The 14,302-nt window shown below is 54.7% G+C and overlaps 1 protein-coding gene across 1 annotated transcript; it reads left to right on the forward strand.

The window, feature by feature from the left end:
- Positions 1-1,597: 1,597 nt before the first annotated feature.
- LOC103292033 (chymotrypsin-like elastase family member 2A) lies at positions 1,598-13,364 on the forward strand. Its single transcript, XM_008148196.3, has 8 exons — positions 1,598-1,637; positions 1,902-1,990; positions 2,997-3,094; positions 4,628-4,756; positions 6,681-6,817; positions 8,720-8,865; positions 9,822-9,974; positions 13,222-13,364. The coding sequence occupies exons 1-8, from the start codon at positions 1,598-1,600 to the stop codon at positions 13,237-13,239; spliced, it is 810 nt and encodes a 269-aa protein (XP_008146418.2). The 3' UTR covers positions 13,240-13,364.
- The last annotated feature ends 938 nt before the right edge of the window (positions 13,365-14,302 follow it).

The following is a 14,302-nucleotide window of genomic DNA, read 5'->3' on the forward strand; positions in this document are numbered from 1 at the left end:
GCCTCCTACAACGCAGAGGACAGCCCTCATAACAAAGGATCATCACCCAAAATGTCACAGTGCTGCAGTTGGGAAACCCTGGGTCCAAGATCCTATAGCCGTCCTGTTCCCACGGACGGGAGAACCTGCTGCTCCAGGCCACTCCGTGGAGCCGAGAAGGGACCCTCAGAGCAGCTGAGCCCTGGGGACACCCTGGGAGCCTTGAGGACACCCTCAGACCCCTGGACCCAGATAAGCCTCAAGCCAGCACTGCTCCCATGCTTTTCCATTTTGTGGCCCCATCAATGGCCCTATGGCTTACGCCTGTTTAAGTTTTCTGTCACTTTCAACTCCTCAGAGCAACGTGGTGGGCACATGCCCTTCTCTCTGCTTTATAGATGGGCAGTCCCAGGCAGAGAGCCTCTCTGACTGTCCCAAGGTCACACAGCAAGCTCATGGCATGAGCCAACTGGTATTTGCTCAGTGACCTCACACAAGACAAACTGTATTTTATATTAAAACAAACACAGCTTCGTGAAGCAGAATGCCAGATTCACATTAACTTTCAAGATAGAAGAGGAGACTCCAGAAATAGTTTGTTGTTGTAGTGACCTGCTACAGACTAAACTGAGTGGCCAGATTATTATGATCTCTGAACGCAGAGATCCTATATAATAAAAGGCTAATATGCAAATTGTCCCCTCCACCAGGAGTTCGACCAGCAGGCAGGCCGGCCAACCGCTCAAGTCCCCTCCACCTGGCTAGGCTGGCTGGCCCCCACCCATGCACGAATTCATGCACCAGGCCTCTAATAAATACACACACACACTGAGAGTCCAGATTATTATGTGTTCAGAGATCATCATAATCTGGCCACTCAGTGTATAAACAAGAGTCCAAACACTCGTGGGGAGTTGGGGGATCTGTCCGGTGCTTCTCCTCTGTAGGCACGTCCCCCGTGTTTTTCAAATCCTCTCCACAATGTTGCAAAACAGTGGGCACATCTTCCTCTCCCCGTGTCACAGATGGGCAGGCCCCAGGCCCAGGGGTGTACATGACTCATCCAAGGTCACACAGCAAGCCACGGCCTGGAACAGCATTCCTCAACCTTGGCACCATCGACATGGGCAAGGAGATCATGCCTGTGTGTGGTGGGATGTTCAGCAGCATCTCTAGTCTCTACCCACCGGATGCCAATAGCACCCCTCCCGAGCCATGACAGCCAAAAATGTCTCCAGACATTGCCAAAAGTCCCCTGGGGGGCAGTCCCAGCCCCAGGGAGGACCACTGCCCAGAATGCTTTTCGTTCGGCATGCCCGCTTTGTCTTTGAGAACTCACCTCCAAGCACCAACAACCCATCTTCTTCCCCGGCACATAACACCATCTCTTGAAGGCAGGTTGAACCCGTATTTCAACATCCACCTCTGGCATCTTTTTTCAAAGTCTTTCCAGGGTGACCGATGGGAGAAAATGGAAAAACAATATTTGAACACGGGCCCTATTTTCCACTGGGCTTTGAGAAAATCCCCACCTGTGCACTCTTCGTCTATCTCTGGCCGATAAGACCGCTCATAAAGCCGGGGCCCCGGCCACGTCCAGGATTCCTACGGACTCACCATGATCAGGGCCCTGCTGCTGTCTGCACTGGTGGCTGGAGGTAAGCCCCGCCACCCAGAGGCACTTTCCCAGCCCCCTGGTGGGATTGGGGACGGGACTCCCCTGCCCACACGGGGCTCGGTCCTCTGGTTGTAAGAAAGCTGCAGTGACATTCCAAAGGCATGCAGCCAAGGGCAGGACTCGATGGCCTCTCGGGATCCCTCTAGAACAGGATTTTCTCTCTGGAGTTGGGGAAAGCAGCAAGCGTAGGTGAGACTATCAGGGTCACTGCTTCCTGGACTCACAACCCTTTCTCTTTGCACAGCTCTCAGCTGTGGGCTCCCCACTTACCTGCCCCATCTGCCCAGGGTGGTTGGCGGTGAAGATGTGAGGCCCAACAGCTGGCCCTGGCAGGTGAGTGGCCCGCACTCCACTTCTTCCCTCCCTGCCCGCACCACCTCACACCACCCCTGTGCCCTCCACCATGGGGTCTGTTGCACTGGCACCGATGAGAAAATTCACCAATAAAATACATTTCTGTGGCCTTGGTCAACCTTGGAGGGGGAGAGGAAGGGGTACCTTCTCCAGCTGCAATGAGGAACCACCCCATCCAACTACCCACACATATGTGTGTCCATAAGCGCATGTAGTGTGGGGACATGAGTGTGCACATACACATGTGCAGGGTGGTCATAGAGGTTTCCTGGAGAGGATAACCTTTTTTAAAATATATATTTTTATTGATTTCAGAAAGGAAGGGAGAGGGAGAGAGAGATAGAAACATCAAAGATGAGAGAGAATCACTGATCAGCTGCCTTCTGCACGCCCCCCACTGGGGATCGAGCCCACAACCCGAGCATGTGCCCTTGACTGGAATTGAACCCAGGACCCTCCAGTCTGCAGGCCGATGGTTCTATCCATGGAGCCAAACCAGCTAGGACCGGAGGGATAACCTTGACCACACACCTGTAGGAAGTGAAGGAGAAAACGATGCTAATACCAGGGAGAAGAATATTCCAGGCAGGAGGAACAGCAAGTGCAAAGGCCCTGGGGCAGAGTGGGCTCGGTGTATTTTTCCATGCCCCAGAGGTCGGTGTGGCTGGAGCAGAGAAGAATGGGAGCCGATGAGGTGAGGGCGGTCATGTAGAGCTTTGTAGGCCTTTATACAGATCTGGATTTTCCACTGGAGGGTCTGGGCAAAGAAGAAACATGGATATTTTGTGTTCATTTCATTTTTTAATGTTGCATTAAAATGTGATTGATCCCGATTCCTGAGTTTCTTGGTGCCCCTTACACTTCGCACCTGAGATGAGTGCCTGGCTCACCTGGCCCTCACCCTGCTCTCAGGGGTGGGGGTGGGACGCTGACGAGCAGGAGGCCCTGTTCTTTCAGCTACCAGAGTGCCCATGCTTCTCCCCAGGTCTCCCTGCAGTTCAGCAACAATGGCCAGTGGCGCCACACCTGCGGAGGGACCCTGATAGCCCAAAACTGGGTCCTGACGGCTGCCCACTGCATCAGGTAAGTGCTGTTCCCAGACACCCAGCGGCTCACCCCGCAGCCAGCATTCATCTCCGAGAGTTCAGCCCCAATGCCCGGAACCTCCCATATAAAGGAGCCTTGCAAATATCCTCTTGCCTGGCCAAGAAACTAGAGGCCTGGTGCACGAAATTCGTGCACAGGGGTGTGTGTCCCTCAGCCCAGCCTGCACCCTCTCCAATCTGGGACCCCTCAAGGGATGTCTGACTGCCCTCTCACAATCCAGGACTGCTGGCTCCCAACTGCTCACCTGCCTGCCTGCCTGATTGCCCCTAACCACTTCTGCCTGCCAGCCTGATCACCCCCTAACCACTCCCCTGCCAGCCTGATTGATGCCTAACTGCTCCCCTGCCAGCCTGTTTGCCCCTAACTGCCCTCCCCTGCAGCCCTGGTCACCCCTAACTGCCCTCCCCTGCAGGCCTGTTCACCCCTAACTGCCCTCCCCTGCAGGCCTGGTCACCCCTAACTGCCCTCCCCTGCAGGCTTGATCGCCCCCAACTGCCCTCCCTTGCAGGACTGGTCCCTCCCAACTGCCCTCCCCTGCTGGCCATCTTGTGGCGGCCATCTTGTGTCCACATGGGGGCAGGATCTTTGACCACATGGGGCAGCCATCTTGTGTGTTGGAGTGATGGTCAATTTGCATATTATTCTTTTATTAAATAGGATTAGATAGGATAGAGGCCTGGTACACAGGTGGGGGCCAGCTGGTTTGCCCTGAAGGGTGTCCCGGATCAGGGGGGGGTTCCCTTGGGGCATGGGGCCTGTGGTGGTTTGCAGGACAGCCACGACCCCCAGCGACCCAAGCGGAGGCCCTGGTGTCTGGGATTTATTTATCTTCTATAATTGAAACTTTGTACCCTTGAGCAGAGCCAAACCTCCTGCTTGCTCTGTGGCCGCAGCCATTTTTGTTGGGATTTATTTATCTTCTATAATTGAAACTTTATAGCCTTGAGCGGAGGCCAAGGCAAGCCAGGCAGGTGGAAAACTTAGCTTCCTCCATCGCCGGGGGCAACTCAGGCCTCCTGCTCTCTCCAGCTCCATGGCTGCTGCCATTTTTGTTGGGATTTATTTATCTTCTATAATTGAAACTTTGTAGCCTTGAGCAGAGGCCAAGGTAGGCCAGAGCGGGCGGAAAGCTTGGCTTCCTCCATCGCTGGGGGCAACTCAAGCCTCCTGCTCTCTCTGTGACCACAGCCATCTTGGTTGGGTTAATTTGCATACTCACTCCTGATTAGCTGGTAGGCGTGGCTTGTGGGTGTAGCGGAGGTATGGTCAATTTGCACATTACTCTTTTATTAGATAGTAAAGTCATTATGTTTTACTATAACTAACCAATTGCCCCAGGGAAGAAAAATTCCCAAGTGCCAACTAGTGGCATCCTTGGGCCCATCCCAGCGTTATCCAAAGCCAGGCTTCTGGAGACTGTGCATTGGGATGTCCCTGCCCATGGGGGAGGTGGGGGAGAGGACCAGACAGCCAGGAGCTAACCCTCTCTGCTCGCCTCTCTTCTTCCAGCTCCTCCAGGACCTATCGTGTGGTGGTGGGCCGCCACAGCCTCTCCGTGGACGAGCGTGGCTCTCTGGCCGTCAAGGTCTCCAAGATCGTGGTGCACAAGGACTGGAACTCCAGCCAGCTCTCCAAAGGGTACCTCCTATCTGGGCGCACTTGGGGGCGGGGGCGGCAGGGGCACAGACAGGAGGGTGTCTCCCAGAAGGCACCCCCTCCTTTGCTCCTGTAGGGAGGGGCGAAAAGCTCTGACCTTTATATGACCTTTAGAAGTAGAGCCAACCCCAAAGATGCCTGGCATGAGGATGTGAATTGGGGGAGGGAGAGGCCACGACTATCAGGGCCCCCCAGGTCTCCTGCCAGTGAAGCCGGCAGATGCCCCATCCACCTGGGCACTCACTGACAAGGTATGGATTCCATGCCAATCCCTGGGGACACAGGGACGGGTCTGCAGGCTCCATGACTGTTCAGTGGAGTAGGACACAGTGTCTCCTGCCCTCCCCCACCCTGTACCCCTCCTTACAGGCCTTTTACACTTTCAAAGAGACCCTGAGAGCCTGCGGGGGCAGCCTGGGGGTAATGACACAGGCAGGTGACAGGGGTCTCTGAGCTCTCCAAGGCCCACAGTCATTATCCCTCCTTTTCCTCTCAGATGACCAGATGCCGTCCTATGCCCACCCTAAGGCTTTACTGACCCCCCATGTGCCATGCCGTGCTGGACACCGGACTCTGGGTGTGGGACGCACGGAGGCACAGGCCGCCGTGCCAGGTCGCAGGGAGCTCAGGGCATGCGTGTGGCCGTGGGGCAGTGCGGGGCAATGGTTAGGAATTGAGCTTCTGGAGCCTGGTGGCTCAGTGGGAATGATGACTGCGTGACCCCGCCTGGGTTCCTCAGCTTTTCTGCGCCTCGGTTTCCTCTTCGCTAAAAGGCGGAGAGTAACAGGACCTGCCTCTGCGGTTGTTGTGAGGATTAAATGAGATACTGTATGTAAAGCACTTAGAAAGCGGCCTGGAGCGGGGGGGGGGGGGGTGGCCCAGACTGCCTGGGGAAGGTGAGGAGGAGGAAGTGAGGAAGGAAAAGGTCCCCTGCAGAATCGACCACGCACTCCCCTCCCCCCCAACCTCTCCCCCATCCCCGGTTCCTGCTCTCAAGGGGCAGGCCCAGCGGAGGCGCATAGTTCGCTGCTTTAGGGGTTAGCTGCATCATGTACAAAGCTTCCTCCCTCGCCCTTGGGGGTCGATGCCCCTGCTGGCTGGGACTGGTGTCCGGATCCTCCACACGTGGCCTCTCCGTGTGGCCTGGCTTCTTCGTGGTGGAGGCCGGGTTCCAAGGACCAGACGAAAGCTGCATCTCTTCTCACGTCCTAGTCTCAGATGTCACCTGGTATCACTTCCTCCACATCACAGGCCCCGGGCCCCCTCTCAATCCAGGGGGGAGAAGCCCAGACCCCACCTCCTGAGGGCCGGAGCGTCTGCATCACCTCGTAGCAAGTGCCTATGGGCCGGGAGAGCCCATCGCAGCCATCGTGGAAAAGGCACCTGCTCAAGCGCCTGAGAGTAGGGACGAACCGGGGGCAGACGCAAGGCGGGCGGGAGAGCACAGAGCAAGGGCAGAAGGCCTTTGCATTGGAGCATCTCCTGCTGTTTGCTCACTGAACACAGGAAGTAGAAGGTCAGGACAGACATCACCAAGCAATCGGGACATGTGTCCTCGCTGATGCTGGACGGAAGCTCAGGATCCTTGTCAACACAGCCCAGCAGGCAGCCATGACTAAGCCATCCAAGTGCACATCGCAAGATAAAACCTCCCTGCCCCTCCTGTTCTACATAATCCCCGAAAGGCTCTCAGGGGGTACAGGGCTCCAAGCTCCACCACAGACAAAATGCAGCCTGGGGTTTAAAGGCAGCTGCTCCCCAGTCCCTCGCAGCCCTGGCAGAAGGAAGCCTCACCGTCAGGCTGGCCAGGGAGGGGCTCAATGGTCCAGCGGGGGCCAGACCAGAAATGAAATTAGGACAGGCACAGCCAGCCCTCTCTTCACTCTCTCCCTCTTCTCCGGCCCAGGAACGACATTGCCCTGCTCAAACTGGCCAGCTCTGTCCCCCTGAGTGACAAGATCCAGCTGGGCTGCCTCCCTCCCGCCGGCAAAGTCCTTCCCAACAACTACACCTGCTACGTCACAGGCTGGGGAAGGCTGCAGAGTAAGTGGGGGCTGGGAGCCCCAAGGGTTGGGAGGGAGGGAGGCAGTGTCACCCTTGTCCAACCAGGGGCTCTCTCCGCACTCTCATCCCAGGGTGTCCGGGAGAAATGCTGGCTGCCTAGGGGCAGGGTAGCACAGACTGATAAGCAGTCGGGCTGCCTGGGTTCGAATCCCAGCTCCTCCACTTGCTAGCTCTGTGACCTTGGGGACATGACTTAGCCTCTCCGTACCACAGTTTCCTCATCTGTAAAATGGGAATAAATAATAGCAGCACCCACATCGCAGGGACTTGGGAACACAGGGACTGAAAGAGGTAATCCATGGGAAGCACGTAGGACAGTGCTTGGCGCATAGTAGGTGCTGTGTGACAGTTGTCACTGTCACTATGACAGAATGTGGGTACTAGTGACCACATGACGTCTGGCTAAGAAGTTTCTCTGCGTGGCCCCAGGCCGGAGTCCAGAACAGCATCCACTCTGTGACCTCAGGCTTCCCTGGACCCTCATTGCACCCTCCTCCCCACACATCAGACTTACCCGTCCACGTGCCACCTGACTTCACTGCTCAGACCTGGCTTCGTGTGAGTCTCCTTTTGACATGAACTCCAAGGTCAGAAGGCCAGTGATGGTAGGCCCCAAGACACAGAGGGCCTGCCTGTCCCTCGTCATGTCACCAGAGGTCTGGAAGGCTCGTGCAGGTGGTGTCCTTTTCATAATGACCTAAACCCATTCGTATAAGTGAGGTGTTTCTCCAGAGGTACGTCAACACACGTGCACTCAAATAAACTACTGCCGCCCTCTGGACTGTGCAAAACCAGGGCACGTGGAAACTCCGCAGAAGTGAGAAGCAGGGGAGGCGTCACAAGCACGGCCTCTTGTTCATTTACCCAGAAAGCACTGGGGCAGAATGCAAGAGCCAAGGTCCACAGGTTTGCCTCTCAGTCCCAGCTCGGTGGGTGAGCTCTGTCACCCCGGGCAAGCCACTTTGCAGCCTCCGTTTCCTCATCTGGCAAAACAGAAATACAGTTGGCAAGCTTAAAAGAGATGACAAGAGAGAGATGACAGTGCTTTATACATTGTGAAACATTATACACGTTAATGATTTATTCAAGTGGTCTTGGGCAAGCTGCTTAACTCCTCTCAGCTTCAAAGTCCCGTCTGTCATACAGGAAAATACATTTACTGTGAGGTTTAGCATGTTTTGCAAAGCCTAATAAAGCACAGGTGTAGAATTATAATACTATCAATCCTTGCCATAAGTAGCAATAATAATAGTAATGGAGGTGATGGTGACAGTATCATTAGGGGCCATTAGGAAAGCTCTACCTTAACCACATTAGAATATTTTTTTCTAACTGGGGCTCGAAATGCCAGGAGGTTCACTGTTATATTTAAGGTAAGTGATAGAAGCCTATGAAAACAGCCAGTCTCAACCAAAGGCAGAGACACAACCAGGCTTCAGGAACAGAATAAAATCAGGGGCTGGAAGACTAAAAAACTCCAGAAACCCTCTCTCAAAATGTCTTTCTTGGTAGATCCACTTCATTCTTCTCTCCCTAGAAGAAAATGGCAGCCACTGCCAACAGCTCCCAGGTTTACCACCTCTCTGCCTGGGATTGCTGAGTTCTAATCCCAAATTCCCAGGGAAGGAGCTCATTGGCTGAGGTTGAGTCAGCTGTTCACCCCTGAACCAATCATCAGTGGCCAGAACACTAACCAATCAACTGTGAGGACACAGGATAAACAAACATGGCTGCTCCCCTTGCAACCATGGATGGATGGGAAGTCAGAGTGACCAGAAAAAAAAAAGGCTGGGCAGAAACCCAGCAGGTGTCTACTACTTCCTTAATTCTCAGGAGTCCCTTTGTCCCTGTAACACCTTCTCTCTTCTCTTGTCTCATCAGCCAACGGGGCTACTCCTGACATCCTGCAGCAGGGAAAGCTGCTGGTTGTGGACTATGCCACGTGCTCCCGCCCTGACTGGTGGGGCAGCTCCGTGAAGACCAACATGATCTGTGCTGGCGGTGATGGCATCATCTCCAGCTGCAACGTGAGTACAGAAAGTGGGGTGCGGCCCCTCCACAATGAAATGGGGCTGGGGGTGGGGAGAGGCTCTCGGGGGTCCTAAAATCTGTCCCCTGCCTGCTAGCAGAAGCACTGGAAACAGCTCCAGACATTTCAGTCCCTGACCTTTGTCCTTGTCGTCTCCAGAAAAGATGTTTGAGATGTTTCTTGTAGTATCTGCCCTCTGCCCCCCTCACTGCTGGGAAGTCCTTCCTTGCGTCTCACTGGGGTCTCTCATCACCGTCATCTCTCTTATTCTGTCCTCTGTGTCGGAAGGGAGCCAAGGGGTGTATGCTCTGGGCCAGGGCCTTTCTAAGGTGACTTCGGGTTTATCTGTTGAATTAATTGCACTCATGGCCCAGTGTGTCCCCTTAAGGTAGCTGCCACCGAGCCTTCCTAGAGACAGTGTCCTAACCGAAAGGAATTGCTATGGGGTGGGCCTTGTATCAGAGGGAGGGCAGAGCAGGGAGCTTCACATGTCCTGACAATCACACGGTGCCCTACACGCTGCCCCCACGCAGACCAGCCCCCGGCAAGGTCCCTCATCCTGGGTGGAGATGGCCGGTGGTGGCTGAGCGCCCGCCATTCTAACTGTGGGTCGCAGTCTCTGCTCCTTCACTTACAGCCTCAGGCAAGTCACCACCTCTGGGGGCCTCAGTATTTCCTGTCAGTGAAATGGGAATACTAACACTCACCACATAGGTTTCGGTGAGGATCCGTGAGATAAGGAGTAGGAAGTGCTTGGCTCAGGTCCAGGCACCCAGGAAGGATAAATGTTCGTTCTTGTTGGTATTATGGGGCCACCTTGAGCTGTGACCACAGGGGCTGGAACAATATAAACATTCTGCAAGCATGGGAACCCGGGTCTCTAGGGGCAGCCCCTCCCGCTCCCAGCACCCGCCCAAGCTGCCAGGCCCTCCTGACAGAGCCCCTCTTCCCCAGGGAGACTCCGGAGGACCCCTGAACTGCCAGAAGGCCAACGGCCAGTGGGAGGTGCACGGCGTGGTCAGCTTCGGGTCCTCCCTCGGCTGCAACTACTACCACAAGCCCTCCGTCTTCACCCGCGTCTCCAACTACATTGACTGGATCCATTCGGTAAGAACCGGCTGCACCTCGGGCCCCATGGGCCTGCCCTTCTGACCTGGCTCCATCTAGGGTTTGAGAACCCCCTCCTTCCTCCTGAGAGCCAGGCCGGAGCCCCTAGAGGAGGCTGCAGACCTGGGTAACTCCTGAGCGGTTACCCAGGTCTGAGTGGATGAAGTGGAGTGAAAATGCACGTACAGATGGAAAACAAAGGACAGTCCTCAGGCACTCAGAGTGGGTTCCTTAGGATTAGTGGGGTGTTCTGTGTTTGCTTATCTGCGTGTAAGCCCAGACCCCACCTTCCTATGCTATCAGCGTGTTTATCTGCAAAGGCCAAAGCCTGATAGGCTGAGACCCGCCACAGTCGTCATCATGGGAACTACCCCCCCAAAAGGGTCCCCTAGCTACATGCATCCGCAAGCGCAGACGGTAGGTGCCGACCATCTCGCTCTGCCGGGACTGGAGGTTTCCTGGGATGCGGGACTTTCCATTTTAGATGGGAACAGGCCAGACAAATGGGACTCTGTCTCCTGGCAGCTCAAAACCAGTGCCTCATAAGCTTCCACACCAGCTCAATTCCTATTTTAACGAAGAACATGCATCTTCTATAACAATAAAAGGGTAATATGCTAATTAGACCAGACGTCCTTCCCAATGGCCTTCTGGACGAAGCCAGAGCTGCGAGGGAAGCCAGTGCCAGCAGCTGGGGGAAGGAAGGCCTACTCTTGCACAAATTTCATGCATCGGGCCTCTAGTTTATAATAATGACCATAAAAATTATTCTTTAAAAGACTGGCACCAATCTTGCAAGAAGTGGGGGTTACAATCAGCAGCAGGTCTAAGCAGCCCCAAAGGGAAGAGTCACACAAGGAAGGTGGACCTGGCCATGGCGTTTGCTCAGTGGTTAGAGCATCAGCCCTGGGACTGAAGGCTCTTGGGTTGGATTCTGGTCAAGGGCACATACCTCCGTTTCAGGTTCAATCCCCGGCGCTGGTCTGGGCAAGTGCAGGAAGCAACCAATCAATGTGTCTCTCTCACAGCAATGTTTCTCTTTCTCTCTCTCCCCCTCCCTTCAACTCTCTCTAAAATCAATGGGGAAAAATATCCTCGGGTGAGGATTACAAAACAAAAAAAGGAAAAAAAGGTGGGACTGGGGAATGTTGGGGCATGGGAGGAGGAGGCATTGTGCCTAGTGATGGCTGCTGGGAAGGAAGATTAGGGGCACTTTTACCCACCTTCTGGCATCACCCCCGCCTCAGTTTGCTCTTCTGTGAAATGGGACTTGAACGAGACCAGGACTCCTCCCTGGGTTTAGAAGCCAGAGCAAGTGGGAGCCGGGTGTTTGTGGCCAAGCCCCACAGAAGGGGAGGCCGGCATCTGATTTCATTATTTTAATTTTCAAAAACTATTCAACCGACTCCAAGTGACACCGTTATAAAACCAAATACGAAGCCGCAGCCATGAGCATGTGGTCACAGGGGGAAAACTGCGCCGTCAGACGGGCCCTGTCAAAATAAGCAGGTGGCCGCCTCCACGTCTCCCATTCACACTCGCCGGCTCCTTGCTCGTCCGTCTGCCGCTGGCACCGCTTTGCCAACAAGTGTCACAGACACCAGAGATTCCAGGCAAGTTTGCTGGAGAAAAGTGTAAAATCGAGAACAGAGTGGCTATTCATGGGCAGGGTTTTGTTTTTGTGTTGCGTTGTGGTGGGTAAATTGGAGGAAAGCACAATTCCGTTTTGGCAGAGGAAAATGGGAGTCTGGCTGTTAGAGCGTCACCAGCATTTCCAAGGAGCCTGGCCCAAGGCCGGCTGGACGGAAGGATGCTCAGAGGACTTTTCCCAGACACATCCCAGGATCTTTCCCAGCCCCAGCCGCTGCGTGAGTCCCCGGGCAGCTGGTCCTGGCAGCACCTTGAGGGCCCAGAGCAGAGGCCAAGGACAACTGTCCTGAGTGTTTGTCCCAGCGTCAGCTGTTCCCAGGGACAGACACAAGCCCCACAGAGGACGCCACAGCCGAAAGCATGGCCAGATGTCCGAGGGGATCGACGGGAAAGGAAGCCTTTGGAGGCAGCGAGGCGGAGGTCCTGGGTTCACGGGACAGCGGCCAGGCAGGCACATATGCCCGTCACGGGTTCCAGGAGTGACAGAACCAAGCAACCGGCTGTCCCCTGGTGGAGGCTGCCCGGCAGCTGCCAGAGGCTGGTGAAACCTTGCAGCAGTCACAGCCCAGCGGCACGCCAGGCGTCACCCACAGGCGCTTGGGAGCACCAGCCCCGACAAACCCAGACAGGTGTCCAGGGCAGGAGGTTGCCGTGGAAAGGCAAGAGCCGGACAGTGACAGGAGGCAGGTGGCCGAGGGCAGTCACCTTTTCAACTAATGTTCACTGAACGACAGCAACACATGAGTCTTCAGCATTCACCACTTTATTTTTATTTTTACTTTAGAAGGTAATACATCCTCTTTACAAAAACATTAAAAGAATATAGGAGTATATCAAGTAAAAAAATATGCCAAAAAAAGGGGGGGGGATGTACACGTGCCCCTTGTCTCACATCTCCAACTCCATCCCCGCCCCAGAGATCATCATTGCTAACAGTGCCGTCTTCTGGACTTCGTTATGTCCACATATACACACGGTCTTCTAACCCAAAATAGGATTTTCCTCTTCATACTGCTCTGCAACTTAGTTTTTTCACTTAACACCATACCACATTTACACGTGAGCACATAGTATATTTATGGCATCCTCTTGAACAGCTACACAATATCCCGTAGTGTGAATACAATGAACGAAGCTTCCCCCTGCTTCCTGGTTCCCACCCCCACACGGCCGCCAGGGACATCTGGGACATGCATTCTTGCACACGCGTTGAGCATCTGCTATAGCCATCCAGCAGCATCTCTGGGTCATGGATGGCGTGTGAACATGTTTCGGAGAAAGCTGCTAAACCCCCTCGCAAAACAGGCTACAGCAGCGCTCTGCACACCGCGGTGCCTGTTAACAAGTCCAGGGCTCTCGAACCCTCTGCGAAACCCATGGAGTCAGAAAGCATATCATTTGTAGGCGTTCTCACGCGGGCCGGCGGAAAGCTGTGATAACTAGAACTCCTCGGGCGAGCCGAGCGCTGCGCCACCCCGGCCGCCTCTGGCTGACCGCGCAGCGCAGAGCCTGGAGGAAAAGCCGGCCGGCGCACTGCCTCGCGCAGCTCTCTGCTCTGCTGGGTTAACCTGCCTGTTCTCTTGCGTGTGTCCTGCAGGTGATGGAAGAGAACTAACCACCAGAAGTTCCCAGCACTGTTTCAAACTTGGACAGGCCACAGAGAAAAAGAATAAAGTGACAACAACATGAATCACACCTGCGTGAGAGTCTTATTCGCAAACCATCCTCACATCCAAGGCTCTAAAAGCAAGAAAGAGGCCAGATCAGGATTAAAAAAAAAAAAAAAACAAAAAAAAACCTCAGGGTTGGGGCCTTCTCTGGGGTGGCCGATCATGTCCCCATCCCCAGCACGGCCGCCCTGCAGTGCCGGGCCCTCCGGCCAGGAAGGCACCTGGAGGCACAGGCTGGACTCAGAAGTCCCGGGTGCGGCCAGGCCTCTCCGCTGGTTAACGGGAGAGGCCTTGTCCCCTGGACAAGCCACCTGATCTCCCTGAGCACGTGGTTCCCACCCCAGTCCCCTCCTGGGATGGGGTAGGGGTGGGGTTCAAATGAAATGTTTTGAAAAAAGCAAGTCTCCTTTAAAAGGAAGGACAAACGGTTGAAGCAAAATGAGGGGGCAAACAGGCACAAGAGAGTCCATATTCACCTGAGGTTTATTTTGTTAAGAATATTGCAATGCAGGAAGAAATAAGTCTTAAGACTTCATTTAAGATTCACAGATGGCAGCTGTTCAGACCCCAGTAGTCCCAAACTCGCTGATCTAAGAGATGCTGGTTTGTTTGTAGCTAAGACATCCCCACAGGTCAGTGGTTCTCAAGTGGGGGTCCACGGGGGACATCTGGCAATGTCTGGAGGCATTTTTGGTTGTCACTGTTCAGAGATGCTACTGGCAGTCCTTGGAATAAGGGGCAAATGTCACCGCAGGCATCTCGTGGGTAGACGCCAGGGATGCTGTTAAACATCCTACAATGCACAGGGCAGCACCCCACCCCCAGCAAAGGAGTACTGGCCCCAAATGTCAGAGGTGCTGAGGCTGAGGAGCCCTGCTCTAGAGGAAATACAAGGATCAGACCCGGTCACTAGCCAGGCAGCCAGCCACGGGGGGAGGTGGGGGGCCGGAAAGCCACACGCCGTCCACGGCATTCTTCTGCTCCTCTCCCTCCATCGTCGGTCGCTTG

This window comes from Eptesicus fuscus, chromosome 9, assembly GCF_027574615.1.
Source record: "Eptesicus fuscus isolate TK198812 chromosome 9, DD_ASM_mEF_20220401, whole genome shotgun sequence".
In the NCBI taxonomy this organism is placed as follows: domain Eukaryota; kingdom Metazoa; phylum Chordata; class Mammalia; order Chiroptera; family Vespertilionidae; genus Eptesicus; species Eptesicus fuscus.

Coding starts and splice junctions, on each gene's coding strand:
- LOC103292033 (XM_008148196.3), top strand. CDS start 1,598: ATGATCAGGGCCCTGCTGCTGTCTGCACTGGTGGCTGGAG. Junction 3,095..4,627: donor ACGGCTGCCCACTGCATCAG/GTAAGTGCTGTT, acceptor CTCTTCTTCCAG/CTCCTCCAGGACCTATCGTG. Junction 8,866..9,821: donor GCATCATCTCCAGCTGCAAC/GTGAGTACAGAA, acceptor CCTCTTCCCCAG/GGAGACTCCGGAGGACCCCT.